This window comes from Macrobrachium rosenbergii, chromosome 26 (assembly GCF_040412425.1).
Source record: "Macrobrachium rosenbergii isolate ZJJX-2024 chromosome 26, ASM4041242v1, whole genome shotgun sequence".
Lineage (NCBI taxonomy): Eukaryota > Metazoa > Arthropoda > Malacostraca > Decapoda > Palaemonidae > Macrobrachium > Macrobrachium rosenbergii.
In genome coordinates, this window is record NC_089766.1 from 48344858 (window position 1) to 48362296 (window position 17439).

General features: G+C 37.2%; 2 protein-coding genes across 2 annotated transcripts in view; one reads left to right on the forward strand and one right to left on the reverse strand.

Moving 5' to 3' along the window:
• Nucleotides 1–17439, reverse strand: part of LOC136853176 (CDAN1-interacting nuclease 1) — a 218107-nt gene that overhangs the window by 32000 nt on the left and 168668 nt on the right. The gene's annotated exons all lie outside the window — the stretch shown is intronic.
• The window catches only part of LOC136853178 (uncharacterized), a 551704-nt gene continuing 539172 nt past the window's right edge, over nucleotides 4908–17439 (forward strand). Inside the window, exon 1 of the mRNA XM_067128514.1 lies at nucleotides 4908–5787. Coding sequence (XP_066984615.1) covers nucleotides 5739–5787 — 49 coding nt within the window. The 5' untranslated portion in view covers nucleotides 4908–5738. The remainder of the gene's footprint in view (nucleotides 5788–17439) is intronic.

Genomic DNA, 17439 nt, shown 5'->3' on the forward strand with positions numbered 1-17439 from the left:
AATCAACTGTTAGGAGGGGTTGAGGAAAGTAAGGATGTTTGCAGTGTCTCTTCGGCCCCTAGTTGCAACGGCTTTCAATCCTTTTACCGCACCTCCGTTCGTATTCTCCTTCTTCCATCTTACTTTCCTCAACCCTCTCTTAACAATTGTTTCATAGTGCAATTGCATAAGGGTTTTCCCCTGTTACACCTGTCAAACCATTATCCTCGATTTTCCTTTCAGCGCTGAATGACCCCATAGGTCCCAGCGCTTGGCCTCTGGCCTAAAGCTTATATTCCAATTCCAATTCCAAGAGGCTGTTGTTGCATTCGAGGACAATCCCTAAGGTAAGTCAAATGTCTCCTTCCAAAGGGTATTCTTACTCAGGGCATCTGGGAGCATCAGAGTTATCACCTAGCAAGCGACAGCAACCAGATTCCCTGAACAGCTGAAGCACCAATATGCTGTCAATGTTTTGCCTCGCTGTCGAACTTCTCCAGAGTTCCAGAGGTCCTTTATTCCTCCTCACACCGCTGGACTGTGGAACAGACTCCCTTCTGAGGATGGCGTGCAGTTGGAACTTCTTCTTCAGAAGTTCAAGCGAAGGTGCGATGCATTGCTACCCTAATACTTTTCTTCTTGCATTTTGATACATTTTTATCTATTTATTAATTTATTTTTTTCAATAAGTGGGATCTCTTCTTTCTGTATTTCCCTTTACATCCTCTTATTTCTTTCTAATGAACACCTTAATATTCTTTGGAAGCTTCTTGAATTCCAAGTCGATGGCCCCTTTGGTGGGCTTGTTCCATATGAATAGGTTTCATCTTCTGAATAATAATAATAATAATAATAATAATAATAATAATAATAATAATAATAATAATAATAATAATAATAATAATAATAATAATAATAATAATAATAGCTTTAAGCAAGCAGTCTGAGGTATATACTGCAAAGAACGAAGATATTGGACCAATAGTGGATAAAAAAATGAAAGGATGAGAGGAAATACTAAAGTCGTAGAACATCAAAGAAGGTCCAGGAAAGAAGACTGCAGTGGTATGGCCATGTGATGAGAACGGATGAGCCATAAGTAGCGAGGAGAGTGATGCAGATGGAGGTGCCTGGTGGGAGAGCCAGAGGAACACCAAAGCGAAGGTGGATGGATGTAGTTAGAGAAGACCTGACAGACACACAATTGTCAGAGGACGATGGGTTCGACCGAGCCAGGTGGAGGAGTTAAGCTGTCAGAAAAATCGACCCCCACATAGAAGAAGAAGAAGAAGAAGAAGAAGAAGAAGAAGAAGAAGAAGAGTCACCGTCCCAATTTCTAAAGGGCAAGGCACATCAAGGGCCTAAGGTGATACATCATTTAATTAGGGATGTGTCACCTGACATTGGTTTAGTCTGAAAGTTTTCGTTAGTTCACATGGACCTTCTGTACTAAATTGTACCTCCTCATAGGTCTGGACATTGCTTTTTGCTGGGAGTTTCATTTGCAAAATTGTTTGTATTCTGACTAATTATATATATATATATACATATATATACATACATATATACACATATATGCACGATAGTTTTCTGAAATTTACTTTTGCGCAGCGTTCATCGGCACCAAAAAATTAATAATTCTGAACAAAGAAAAGTAGATATGAACGACAATCACAGACGAATGAAATACAATATACACTATCATGATCACAAAAGCATCTAAATACTCGTGTTTTTGATGACAATGGAAATAAATGCAGTTTAAGCAACCCACATACCCTGAAACTGATGCAGACAGAATCAATAATGAGTTCACTATTGTTACTGATTACTATACATAAAGAAATAAGTATAAAATGCGTAAATAATAATTAAATAAATAGGGAAAAAACTCAGTGAATAAATAAGTGAATGAATGAATAAGTTAATGAAGCCACAGAAGCCACACCCTTCAATTAATGTAGTGAAAAAACCGAACATTTATAATGTTTACTAGCAAATTATCAATGTTTACAAGTAAACATCAATGCTTACAGGTAAAACATCAATTTTTACAAGTAAACATCAATGTTTATAAGTAAACATTAATGTTTACAAGTACACATCCATTTTTAGAAGTACAATATCAATGTTTACTAGTAAACAGTAATGTTTACAAGTAAAATATCCATGTTTACAAGTAAAAATCCATGTTTACAAATAAACTTCAATAATTACAAGTAAACATCAATGTTTACAAGTAAAACAACTTCAATAATTACAAGTAAACATCAATGTTTACAAGTAAAACATCAATGCTTATAAGTAAAATCTAAATGTTTACAAGTAAAACATCAATGTTTACAAGAAAACATCAATGTTTACAAGTACACGTCAATGTTGGCAAATAAAATAATGTTTACAAGTTACACATCACTGTTTACAAGTAAAATGTCAATTTTTACATGTTAACATCAATGTTTATAATAAACATCAATGTTTATGCATTAAATATCAATGTTTACAAGTAAACTTCAATGTTTACAAGTAAAATATCAATGTTTACAAGTAAAATGTCAATTTTTACATGTAAAGACCAATGTTAATAATAAACATCAATGTTTATGTGTAAAATATCAATGTTTACAAGTAAACTTCAATGTTTACAAGTAAAATATCAATGTTTACAAGTAAAATAATTTTACAAAATCAATGTTAATAATAAACATCAATGTTTATGTGTAAAATATCAATGTTTACAAGTAAAACATCAATGTTTGCAAGTAAAACATCAATGCTTACAAGTAAACATCAATGTTTACAAGTAAAATATCAATGTCTACAAGCAAAACATCAATAGTTACAAGTAAGACATCAGTGTTTACAATTGAACATATTTACAAGTAAACATCAATATTTACAAGTAAAACATCAATGTTTACAAGTAAAACATCAATATTTACAAGTAAAACATCAATATTTACAAGTAAAACATCAATGTTTACAAGTAAAATATCAATTTTAACAAGTAAACATCAATGTTTACAAGTAAAACATCAATGTTTACAAGTAAAATATTAATTTTTATAAGTAAAACATCAATGTTTACAAGCGAAACATCCCCTTACAACACATTCAAACGCAGCTCAGAAACAGCAAAAAGAACATGAACCTAAACATAAACACTAAACCAAATCACAGGAAAAAAAAAAACATACCTGTACACGAATAAGCCCCCACCCCCAAACCCCCTCCCCCCTCCCCGACTCGCTCTCCCTTCCTCGAAGTCCCAAGAGGATTAGTTTTATTGGCAGGCGGGACAGCCATAGGCCCAGAAACACACAGAACAGTCAGTATGATAAGAAGAGAACAGAACAGAATATAGAATTTAGGCCAGAGGCCAAGCGTTGGGACCTATGAGGTCACTCAGTGCTGAATGGGAAACTGACAGTAAGAAGGTCTGAAAGGTGTGACTGGAGGAAAACCTCAAAGCAGTTGCACTAGGAAACAATTGTTAGAGAAGGTGGAACGTCAGATGGAAGAAAAAAGAATCTGAACGGAGGTACAGTAAAAGAAATGAGAGAGGTTGCAACTGGTGCCCTAAGGAATGGACGCTGCAAAGACCCTGAAGTAACGCCTACAGTGCACCACGTGAGGTGCACTGACGCGTTGACAGGAAGGTCACCAAAAGAAAGGTATATTCTGTTTATATGAAAATAAATATTATTCTTTATTTATATATTATCTCCAAGAGTAATCACTGATGAACTCAACGTATTAAAATGCATTTCCTTGAATTTTACAAAAATTTATTTCTTTATATTTGTGTCAAGAACATGATGGACAATTCTGTCTTTTTTTTCAGAATATATTCAGCTTTCAGGGTGGAATTCGGCTTTCTTCTTCTTCTTCTTCTTCTTGTTCTTCTTCTTCTTCTTCTTCTTATTATTATTATTATTATTATTATTATTATTATTATTATTATTATTATTATTATTATTATTATTATTATTCAGTAGATAAAACCCAGTTCGAATGAAACAAGCCAACAGGAGCCACTGACTTGAAATTCAAGCTTCCAAAGAATATTAAGGTGTTCATTTGAAAGAATTTACTGAAAATTACCAGGAAATACAGAAAAAAGAGATCAGATACTACAAAAGAAAACGGATTATTTAATAAACAAACAAACAAATAAGTAGATAAAGACATAAATGAATTAATAAAACAAAAGGTAAATTGTTTTAGGGTAGCAAGGGAAGGGACGGCTGGATCCTCGCCTGAAATTCTGAGGTTCTAATTGACAACCTCAGGGAGACTGTTCAACAGTCCAACGGTTTTGAGGGATAAAAGACTTCAGGATCTTTTTACTGATTATAATTTTTCTTATTCGCCTCACAAGCTCCACTGCAATAAAGGGAATTAGGCTACACGTCGCTTCGGAACTGAAAGAATTCGTTACAGGTAATCTAGGTAACTGATTCATTTAGTAGACCGAGGCATAACGGGGCAAAGTCACGTAAACGCTGACAGTGCAACAAGAGAAGTGCAAGTTGCGTAAGAATGTCTTGTATGTGTGTGTGTGTGTGTGTGTGAATGAGCTTCACGTAAAGTATGAAAAAGCTACTTTCTCCCCTTAGCAAAGGAAAATATACACGAGATATATACAAAGTTCAAATAAACTTTTGAGATATTTTTGTCGCCGGGAACGTGACCTCTTTCCTTACCATCACGAGCACAAAAACATTCTTGGACAAGCGAAAGAGTTAAATTCCAATAAAAGCAACATGGCGGGGAACAAATATGAAAAACACGGTTGCAAACCCCATTTCGAAAACTGAGAGAGAGAGAGAGAGAGAGAGAGAGAGAGAGAGAGAGAGAGAGAGAGGGGCTCTCTCTCTCAGGGTGATGTCGCCGACCTGCTCCCGGTGGTGGATGGATCTTGCTCCAGTCTAGAATTGCCCAGACACAGACAGGCAGAGGCAGGCAGTACCGGGCCACACGTCGATGTGCGAGGACGTGCGTTGTGTACCGCTCTGTCCTATATCTCCCTCTTCTCTCTTTCACCGCCAGGCGAGAAGGGCTTGTGGAAGGTGACGGGGCGCCTCCGTAGAATGCGAGACTTCGCTGGTTTATTTCTCTGATTTGTCGTTAAAAACTTTCACTGGTTTGGTTTCGTTTTCTTTCCACAGCGAAGTTCAGAGTTGAATCGCTTCCGAAACTATTTCCGTCGTCAAATGGTGCAAAAGGCGTTTTCGTAGATGCTGATTATTAATTAAAAGATTGGAAAAAACTTCCAGAACTTTTTACATCGAAATTATATATTCACACATACGGGATATCGATCTCTGCGCAACTTCATACTTCATTCTCGCGCCTGCCATTCTTGTTTCAGGAAATTTAAAAAAAGGAATAGAGCCCTTCGATGTGTTTTAAGAAAGAGTATAACGTCCACTGACCTTCACATAGATCTAAGAGTGAAAAAAATAAAGAGCTCATAAAAGGTATTCGACTACCAAAAAAGATCCCACAGCGAAGAGTTGACAGATACCGCCAATTCTTCCGCGGGGGGGAGAAATTGACACTAAACTTCGGAGAGCTTTGGCCGAGTTGTTTTAAAAGTCAGCTGACGGAACAACAACTTCCTTCCTCAATAACTTCCTCCGGAATATTTCCCCTTTTTCATTAACCCAAGGAGGAGGAGTTCTTCAGGCCTATTAGGGTCGAGAATAGGAAGAAGAAGAAGAAGCGGAGCAGAAGGAAATCCCGCCATTTTCAAGATGCTCGGTAAAACTATTGGCTTCGCACTGGTGCTCGTTCTGCTAGTAGGTGAGTCTATCTGGGAGTACAGGTAAAAGGTATTTCTCGTTTTTCCAGCTTTTCATTTACATTTTTCTTTTTTCTCTTTTTACTTTTTTTTCCAACCGGCTTTCTGATCGATAATGGGCGTCAGCCTTTGATGAAATGAAATTTATATAAGTATACATGTGTATATATATATATATATATATATATATATATATATATATATATATATATATATATATATATATAACCACTCTGCACACATTCCTTCAGAGCCTCTGACTTCAATTTTTTTTTGGGGGGGATGAGGTTGCTAGTCCATGCCCCGCCCCCCTCTCCACCCTGGATGCTGAAACCACTATAGCTGAACAACTGCCAGGTACATAATTCACTACGTAGGTATATAAATAGATATATGGATACAATAGACAGTGATTATGACCCTCGTCTAAGAGAGAACAAGGTTTGGACCACCCGGCTTGGGCGGAGGCAGACCGACGCCCACGGGCGTAAGTGATTCCCAAATTACAGTGTAGTGAATCTGATATTAAACGACATTTGTGTCTTAACGCTTTTGAATATAAGAAGTCACGTTTGAGTAAGTGACACATTAACACACATACATACATACATATATATATATATATATACATATACATATATATATATATATATATATATATATATATATATATATATATATATATATATAATGTATATGTATATGTATATATATATATATAATGTTATACGTATATACATGCATATCTTAATTTCGCAATTACATTACACGTAAAAGATAAGTTTAAGCTATGTCATCGTAATTGAGGAAGATATCAAAGGCTTTATATGAAAACTGATTCAGTTTTGTCTTCTGCATCGTTTTTTATGATTATGATGACCATTATGATGATGATGATTATGATGATGATTATGATGACGATTATGTTGACCATTATGATGATTATTATGGTGACCATTATGATGATTATTATGATGACGATAATGATGATGATTATGATGACGATTGTGACGACGATTATGATGACGATTACGATGATGATGATGATTATGATGACGATTATGATGACGATTGTGACGATGATTATGATGACGATTATGATGATGATTATGATGACGATTGTGACGACGATTATGACGATGATTATGATGACGATTGTGATGACGATTAATGGCCAAACTGCAACCCTAGCAGGAACAGCCAATGAACTCCAATGGGGAGAACATTATACTGTAGTTACGATAAAACAACAAGTGTAAAGAATAAATGATTAACGAAACGCATCAAGGAAAAACACACACACGTATATATATATATATATATATATATATATATATATATATATATATATATATATATATATCCCAAATATATATATATATATATGAAATGGGACTTGCTTGAATCTCCTAAGCAAACAAGAATTGAACTTCGAAACTTCTAACGTTTCTGCTATAGGATTTGGAGAAAAATTTCAGTACTTAGTAAAAATCTAGGAGAAAACTTCTCTTGGGATGTATGGTGTCTCAGTACTCTGTCAAATCTAGAAGAAAACTTCTATTGGATTGTGTGGTGTGGAACCTCAACACAGTACATGCAAGACCCTCGGGATTAAGTCATATCTAGTACTGCGTGGTGGATAGTATAGTCTGGGAAGCTTTATTTCTATGGGACGGACATAAATATTAACAATTTTAGAAAACATGCACAATCATCTCTGGCTGAATGACGGTGTAGGAGGTTAATATTGATCTGGGATAAGAAATTCACAAGAGCTCTAGATTTTATCAAACAATTTAACATATTGTTCATCAGCTGAAGAACAAATAGGGGAACAATATTCAAAATTTGACCGAAAAAAAGTACAAAAACGTTAATCTCCTCAGGAGAGAGTTCTCACAGAAGGTGACATAATCCTGGTATGTTGATCAAAGAATATAGAATTTTTGTGACACAGATGGAGAGATAATCCAGTTATGTTGGTCAAAGATTACAGAATTTTTGTGACACAGATTGTGAGATAACACGGCTATGTTGATCAAAGAATATGGAATTTTTGTGACAGAAGGTGAGATAACCCAGCTATGTTGATCAAAGAATACAGAATTTTTGTGACACAGATTTTGAGATAACACGGCTATGCTGATCAAAGAATATGGAATTTTGTGACACTGAAGGTGAGATAATCTGGCTATGTTGGTCAAGGAATATGGAATTTTTGTGACAGAATATGAGATAATCCGGCTATGTTGGTCAAAGATTACAAAATTTTGTGACAGAATGTGAGATAACCTGGCTATGTTGGTCGAGGAATATGGAATTTTTGTGACACAGACAGAGATAATCTAGCTAATGTTGATTCCAAAATTACAGAATTTTGTTGATCAAAGAATGTGAGATAACCGGCTATGTTGGTAATGCTGATAACCCAGCTATGTTGGTCAAGGAATATGGAATTTTTGTGACACAGAAGGTGAGATAATCTGGCTATGTTGATACAAGATTACAAAATTTTGTGACAAAGAATGTGAGATAACCAGGCTATGTTGATCAAAGAATATGGAATTTTTGTGACGCAGAAGGTGTGATAATCCGGCTATGTTGGTCAAATATGGAATTTTTGTGACATAGAAGGTGAGATAATCCGGCTATATTGATCAAAGAATATGGAATTTTTGTGACGCAGAAGGTGAGATAATCCGTCTATGTTGGTCAAATATGGAATTTCTTTGACACAGAAGGCGAGATAACCCAGCTATATTGATCTATGATTACAGAATTTTGTGACACAGTAAGAGAGATCACCTGGCTATGTTGATGAAAAGTTAACATGTAACCAAGAATGACACTTAAAATTCTAAATTCCATGTGGCTGAAGAAACACCGTCTATAAAAAGATTAGGTCAGTGCGAAGAGGAGGGGGGTTGGGGGGCGCGGTTCCAGTGTCCTAGACCTGCTAACAATCGTCCTTTGAGTCATGTTAGAATTTCACACTAATTCCCCAGATTTTTCAGTGAAAAACCATTAGAATAAAATAGAACATACTATAGGATTTAGGCCAACAGCCAAGCGCTGGGACCTATGGGGTCATTCAGCGCTGAAAGGGATATTGACAGTAAAAAGGTTTGAAAAGTGTAACAGGAGGAATACCTCGCAGTTGCACTATGAAACAATTGCTAGGAGAGGGTTGAGGAAAGTAAGATGGAAGAAAGAGAATTTGAACGGGGTACAGTAAAAGGAATGGAAGGGGTTGCAGCTAGGAGGCCGAAGGGACGCTGCAAAGGGCCTTCAGTAACGCCCACAGTGCACCACATGAAGTGCACTGACGGCGCTGCCACCCCTAAGAGGTGAAAAACCATTGGGAAATGGAAAATATCTTATAATGAGCCGAATTTCTAGTAAAATGCAAATACTCTGACCATAATCTTATAATTTCTCCTAAGGTCATCCAACAATACCTTCATAAGCCAATGAAGATTTTCTTTCTCAGATCGTCTGTGACAAAAGAGTTCTAGAAAGAAACCTTTATTGACAGAAGTATTGATTGCCAGTCATCTGTTCATAATTCTGATTTAGATTACGAGACAATATGTATTTACACATGTCGTCCCTCATTATTATTATTATTATTATTATTATTATTATTATTATTATTATTATTATTATTATTCAGTAGATGAACCCTATTCATATGGAACAAGCCCACCAAAGGGGCCACTGACTTGCATTCAAACTTCCAAAGAATACGGTGTACCTGTCCTGTCAAAGATGGCTGCAATGTTTGCGTCATTTTGTGCTTACACTGAGCCTACAATATATCAGTTGCATGAAGTTTCTCTCTATTTTCTTAATTAAGATATGATGCTTAAACGCAGAGTTCAACAACCACAGGCCATTTTGTGTTACACACACACAAAAAAATATATGGACACATCGCTTTTCATAGACGTGTACATTACTTTTTCTGGCTGTTTGCTGTCATTTATAATTCTCTTGAATCTGTTTTTGCTATTTATCAAGTTAAAGAACAGTCTCTCTCATAGGATGCTTGCTCTACAAGGTAATGGCCTTTTCGTATTGATCTATACGAATGTTTAATCATTTTGATTAATAATCAATAGTAATGTAAGTATCCTTATTCCTTTGTACGTGTGTGTGTGTGCGTTTTTGTGTGTTCTTACTAAGATACGAACCTCTCTCACTTCTTTAATTCTACGTTTCATCCCACGACGAAAATAAAGCCAAAGGCAATTTCCTTATCTAATCTGACAAAGAAAAGAAAAAAACCCAAGAAAGAAGAAGAAGAAGAAGAAGAAGGGGGAAAATGAGGGTGAAGTCTCAAGACAGGTTTCCGAAGCTGCTGCTGCAGCATCGACTGGAATTAAGCACTTCAGCTCCCGAGGCTTTGCTTATCAGAGCAGATTTAAACCCTATTGCGCTCCCAGCCTTATCTCTTCTTCTTATCTGAATGACGCAACACTTTACGCTCCTCTCCCTGGCAAACCTGAAATAACTGCCGCGCGTTATTCGGTCCCGGAAGGAAAAGGAAGAATGGAACGGAATGTAGAATTTAGACTTTCCCCTTTTTAGCAATAATGCTCGGATCTAACCGTCCAGTAGCAGCGGGAACAAGTAACGCCAGGTAGCAAAACGTCGCTGGGAGGCAATTTTCCAACCCAGGATTCTTTCGGACCGATCGCAAGGTATTCCTTCCAACGGCCAAGTGAAAACTCCGCCCGTTTGCTGGCTTTCAACTCTGCCGATTAGTGTGCGATGATTTGGAAACTCCCACTTCTAAAAACCGCCCCAACCCCCGAAAGCGACGTCCTTTTTAACTGAAATATCTCTGTTCTAAAAGAAAAGGGAAGCAGGTTGAGAGAGAGAGAGAGAGAGAGAGAGAGAGAGAGAGAGAGAGAGAGAGAGAGAGGGGTTGGTGTTTGATACGGAGAATTTTATGGCCGGAAGTATTACTGGTCTGGTGGAATCTCTCGCGTCCTGCTTTTGTGACTTTCTAGATGGAATCTCGAATATGCCAGCTCTCTAAATTTCTTTTTTAATTTTAATTCAGTCTTTGTGTAATGCAATACAGTAAGTCGAATTTTGAAACGATGGTTTATGTTGACAATTATGATGTTGGTTTCAAGTTTTCTGTAAAGGAAAACTATTGGGTTGGTTATTCGTCTGTCAGTCCGCACTTTTTCTGTCCGCCCTCAAATCTTAAAAACTCCTGAGGCTAGAGGGCTGCAAATTGGAATGTTGATCACCCACCCTCCAATCATCAAACATACCAAATTACAGCCCTCTAGCCTCGGTAGTTTTTATTTTATTTAAGGTTAAATTTAGCCATAATCGTGCCGTGGTTCAAGATTCATGGACCGAGGCTCATACAGCATTATACCGAGACCACCGAAAGACGGATCCATTTCCGGCGGCCTTGATTATACGCTGTACAGAAAACTCGCTTTATTTGATTTCCCCCGTATCAGACTTAAATGGCGCAGATAACAGATAATACCCCTTTGATGAGAATATACTTCAATGTCAGTTTTTCCCACTCACGTGCCTCGTATCACTCTGACGTCTGCCCAACGACGCGCGGGGGACACAAACGTCTTTCCCAGCCGTAATTAAGGTCCTATTAGGAACTCGAAACACTTCTATTCGAAAGCGTGTACGTCTGTTTACTCTGCCATAAAAGCGAGACCATTTCTTGTCGGCCACTTTAATTATGATTACGTGGGCCATAATTAGAACTTCTCTTTGATCAACCGCCTTTGATAATTCCCTATTTCTATGAAGGCAGATTGCAGGGGCATCCTAATTTCTCTCTCTCTCTCTCTCTCTCTCTCTCTAACTAAATTCAGCCGAGGGGAAAATATCACTCTGAATAAGATTTTTTTGAGGGGTGGAAGTGGTAGAGGGTGGGGGTGGGGGTAGGAGGTTCCATTTCCATACTATTTTCAGATATGGGGGGAAAAATATTTCTCCCAATAGGTGTTTTGACTAATATGTTTTTCATATTTCCCATATTTTCAGTCACTAACTTTTTTTTTTATTTCTGATTTGCTTTGATTTTTTATTTATGTTTTGGGGGTATTTTCATCATTTTATTAATTACGTGGTTTTTTTTTTTGTTCCTTGGGGGGAAGTGGTACAAATGTTCTCACAATAAATACATTGGCTTTTTAGTTTTTTCTGAAAAGAAAACTATTGTGCCGGCTTTTTCTGTCCGTCCGCACATTTTTCCTGTCCGGCCTCAGATCTTAAAAACTGCTGAGGTTAGAGGGCTGCAAATTGGCATGTTAATCATCCACCCTCCAGTCATCAAACATACCAAATTGCAGCCCTCTAGTCTCAGCGGTTTTTATTTTATTTAAGTTTAAAGTTAGCCATGATTGTGGGTCTGGCAACGATATAGGCCAGGCCACCACCGGGCCGTGGTTAAAGTTTCACGGGCCGCGGCTCATACAGCATTATACCGAGACCACCGAAAGATAGGTCTATTTTCGGTGGCCTTGATTATACGCTGTACAGAAAACTCGACTGCGCCGAAGAAACTTCGGCGCATTTTTTACTCGTTTTACTTTTTATTCTTTATTTCTGTTTCCTAAAATATTTTGATTACTTCTACTGACCTTTGTTTAGTACTGATTAACAAGCTAACCTTTTTAATCGTAATTCTTTATCTCTCATTTCTGAACTGATTATACATACATACATTTTATATATATATATACATATACATATATATATAATATATATATGCATTTATATATTATATATATATATATATATATATATATATATATATATATATATATATATATATATATATATATATATATATATATATATATACATACATACACACGAACACACATATATCACTATGTGCCGCATATATCATTATGCGCCGCATATCATTACACATGAAAGCCTTTCCAAGGCTGGAGACGGGGCAGCATCTGAAGAGCATTGACATATCGACTTAAACCCGGCTTAAAAAAAAAAAAAACCTTGTTACTTCTGCCAAGGAGGTTGTTTTTTTAGGTTCTGCCTGTCAGTCTGTCAGTCTGGTATTATGGATGATTAACGTCTGTTACGTGTAATTGGGGAGAGGAAGATTATTATTATTATTATTATTATTAATCTTTTGTCGCTATAGAAACCATCTACAGAAAGGAACGGAATGGAATATAGACTTTAAACCAAAGACCAAGCACTGGGACCTATGAGGTCATTCAGCGCTGAAAGGTTATCTGACAGTAAGTTCTGAAAGGTTTAACACGGTGGATAGTCAGACGGAAGAAAGAGAATATGAACGGAGGTACAGTCAAAGGAATGAAAGAGGTTGCAGCTAGGGGGCTATGGAAGGGACGCTGCAAAGACCCTTAAGTAACGCCTACAGTGTACCGCATGAGGTGCACTGACGACAATTAACCCCCTACGCGGCAACTAACGAAAGCTTCCTCGAAGTTCCTGAGCTGTTGAAATATTTTGGCCGTAATTTAATTTCGCGACGGACGGCCAAATTAGATCACGTAAAATTCAATGTGATTTTGCGGAGGACGGACGAGATGAAAGTGGTTAGTGGATAATTAGATTGCGGGCAAAAATATGCTTTTGGTCGTGATATAAAAAGATACCTCGCGAATACGCGAAGAACGTGGAAACGAAGACACCAATATCTTTGTTCAACGCAGGAAATAAATGCAAATAAATGCATTATATGTTTCACAGGACGTTTAGAAACTGATTCATCACATATAGCAACTATATATTGTACAATATAATTATATATATATATATATATATATATATATATATAGCTATATGTATACATATATATATTCATGTTTATAAATATATATATGTATATATATGCACACACACACATATATGTATACACATACATACACACACATACATACATATATAACCTATGGATCGACAAGATCAGGCACCGCACGAAAATACCAGTCTAACACCCCCATTCACCCACCTTAATCTATATTGAAAAACCACACTAATTTTCTTTCCGTCTGTTGTGTGTGTGTGTGTGTGTGTGTGTGTGTGTGTGTGTGTGCACAGAAATTATTGTATTTAAAGTTCTCTGGTTTTTAAGTTTTTAGAGCACGCAGGCTGCAATTTTTCATTATTATTATTATTATTATTATTAAAAAGCTCATTACCTTAAAGTGACTGGACTCTTTACAATCATCTATGAGATAGTTTTCAAGGGAAAACAGCTTTAACTATTATTATTATTATTATTATTATTATTATTATTATTATTCAGCTTGAAGAAACATTCACGTGGGCTAAGTTTAAAATGCTGTAGTTATTCAAAGCAACCTTCCACAACAACAGAATATGAAACTATGAAAGAGGAAAAAAAAAAAATAAATAACAGTAAACCAACAAACAAATATCTGCATAGTAACCAGGGACGCAAGTCAGAAAAAAAAACAATGGCGCATCGCGCTATAAAGTTGTGTTATGGTCCATCTTGAAACTTTTCACCACCGACGCATTCCACTTTAGTACTGTATGGCATTAGGTGTGTCTGAAGTGACGGTTATTTTCATTCTCCATGCTTTAGTGGCATAGTACATTATTCTTTTATGTATTTCATTCACAAATGATACTGTTTTTAGTCCAAAGCTTCCCTGCCTCTCTCTCTCTCTCTCTCTCTCTCTCTCTCTCTCTCTCTCTCTTGGAAGATGAATAAATACGTTTTCCACAAAAGGATGTTTTATATGATGTCCAACAGTTATTCACTTACGAGCTTGTTGGCATGTGCTACGCATGCTGGAACTCGGCATTGTTGTCTTACCTGCCCTCCTGACCCCTACCTACCCCAACTCCACCCGGGGCGGACAAACAGGTTTGCTGGAGGAGGGTGCATGTCTCCCCTACCCAACCATTCCCTACCTACCTACCCCGCCCCCACCCGGGGCGGACAAACAGGTTTGCAGGAGGAGGGTGGATGTCTCCCCTACCCTCCCATCCCCCTACCTACCCCGCCCACATCTGGGGTGGACAAACAGGTTTGCAGGAGGAGGCTGGCTGTCTCCCCTACCCTCCCATTCCCCTACCCACCCCGCCCACATCTGGGGCGGACATACCAGTTTGCAGGAGGTGGGTGGCTGTGTCATGTCTCCCCTACTGTCACCTGGGAAAGGACAAACAAAAGCCACTCGGATGTTATTATTATAATAGATGTTTTTTCTGTTCATCTTCGGCAACTGGCTACTTTGCTCTCTCTCTCTCTCTCTCTTTCCAAATCCATATATTGTTGTTTTCAGGGAAGAGTCGTAAAAGGGGAAAGCGATCGTCTACGTATGTTATTAGAGTTACGGCAGCTAGAAAAGTTAAGAACTAGTTTGCAAACAACCAGACCGCTAAGGCGTAAACGCCCGAGGGTAACTAATTCATCACAATGTTTCCGAGTTCAATTATTGCAAACTGAACAAGCAATATCCAGCGAGCGACAAAAATGTTTTCCACAAAATCAAATAGATATACCAGTTCATCTATTAGTTTCACGTAGATTCTTAACTGAAGACATATATATGTGAAAAGGACTTAGGATGATTGCGTTATATATTTAATTTTATTTAGCTAAGCATTTTTCTTGGAGATACTCTGGGCAAAGGTCAGTGGAAACAGTGCCTATGTACTGAGCGAGTCAGTGCTGATGAAGGAATTGCCAGAGCATCACCTGGGGCACGATGCCCTACGTCTCCCTGGGAATCCAGAAGCACTGACTCGTTGAATACATAGGCACTGTTTCCAGAATATCTCCAAGAAAAATGCTTGGCTAAAAAAACTAAATATATAACATAATCATTCCAAATATTTTTCATGTTACAGTATTTCGCTGTGTTTAGTACCAGCCCCTGGGGATCAAATGTCCCTAAGTGCGTTTGATTCCCCCAGGGGCTAGTACCAAACATGGCAAAACAGTGATTCATCTTCACTGTTTTGCCGTGTTTAGTAGTAGCCCCTGGGGGATCAAATGTCCCTATGTGCATTTGATCCCCTCAAGGGGCTAGTACTAAACATGGCAAAACAGTGATTCATCTACACTGTTTCACTGTGTTTAGGACTAGCCCCTGGGGTGTTAAATGTGTTTCCCATGTTTATTACTAGCCCTGGGAGATCAAATGCACTTAGGACATTTAAACACAGCAAAAAGGGAAGACAAATCACTTTTACGTGTTTAACTACATGGGGAAAAGTGAGACGAATCACTGTTTCGCCGTGTTTAGTGAAGCCCCTGGATTTCACATATTGACTGTAACATATACAAAAACAAGTGAAAATGAGCCGAAGTTTCTTCGGCGCAGTCGAGTTTTCCGTACAGCATATAATCAAGGCCACCGAAAATAGATCTATCTTTCGGTGGTCTCGGTATAATGCTGTAATGAGCCGCGGCCCGCGAAACTTTAACCACGACCCGGTGGTGGCCCGTCCTACATCGTTGCCAAAAGCACGATTAGGCTAACTTTAACCTTAAATAAAATAAAAACTACTGAGGCTAGAGGGCTGCAATTTGGTATGTTTGATGATTGGAGGGTGGATGATCAACATGTCAATTTGCAGCCATCTAGCCTCAGTAGTCTTTAAGACCTGAGGGCGGGCAGAAAAAAGTGCGGACGGACAGACAAAGCCGGCACAATAGTTTTCTTTCTAGAAAATTAAAAGCTGCCGACAAATACAGCATAACTCACTGTATAAAAGGTGCTGCAACTGTGCTGCACTTCTGGAAAAGCTTTCTTTAACAGCTCAGCAGAAATCGATATATGAGAATTTATCGAAAATGTAAAATAAATTCTGAGAAAAAAAAAATGTTCCGACATAAAGAGGGGAACGAATTACGAATTTCATGCAAATGACACCAAGAGTGATGATTACCAAATTATATTTTGCACCACTGCATATTTTGCAACTTCTCGTTACTGCAGCAGTAAAGTTGGGATATTTTGCAGGAAGGCAGCAACTTAGCCCCTAAGTTGGGTTATTTATCAGCTCTCGCCTTCCGGCCCCCCACCAAAACGCCGAACTTGGAGACTGGCGTTTCTTTCTGCGGTAATTTATTGATTTTTTATTTTTATTTTTTAATAAAGTGTTATCTCTTCTTTCTGTATTTCCCTTTGCTTCCTCTTACTTCTTCCTAATGAACACCTTAATAAATATTCTTTGGAAGCTTGAATTTCAAGTCAGTGGCCCCTTTGGTGGGCTTGTTCCGTATGAGTAGGTTTCATCTTCTGAATAATAATAATAATAATAATAATAATAATAATAATAATAATAATAATAATAATAATAATAATAATAATAATAATAATAATAATAATAATAATAATAATAATAATAATAGTGGAGAAACAAAACCACAGTCATGTATGTGTACATATATTTGAAGATAAGATCTGTACAGAGAACTTTCGGGAATCGGTTCGATTCTCCTTTTCAACTGAGATTGAAAATGGGAATCGAACAGATTCCCGAAAGCCATCTTTAAATATTATTATTATTATTATTATTATTATTATTATTATTATTATTATTATTATTATTATTATTATTACTGGAGAAGCATATCCACGTTATGTATATGTACATATATCTTTAAATATATGTACATA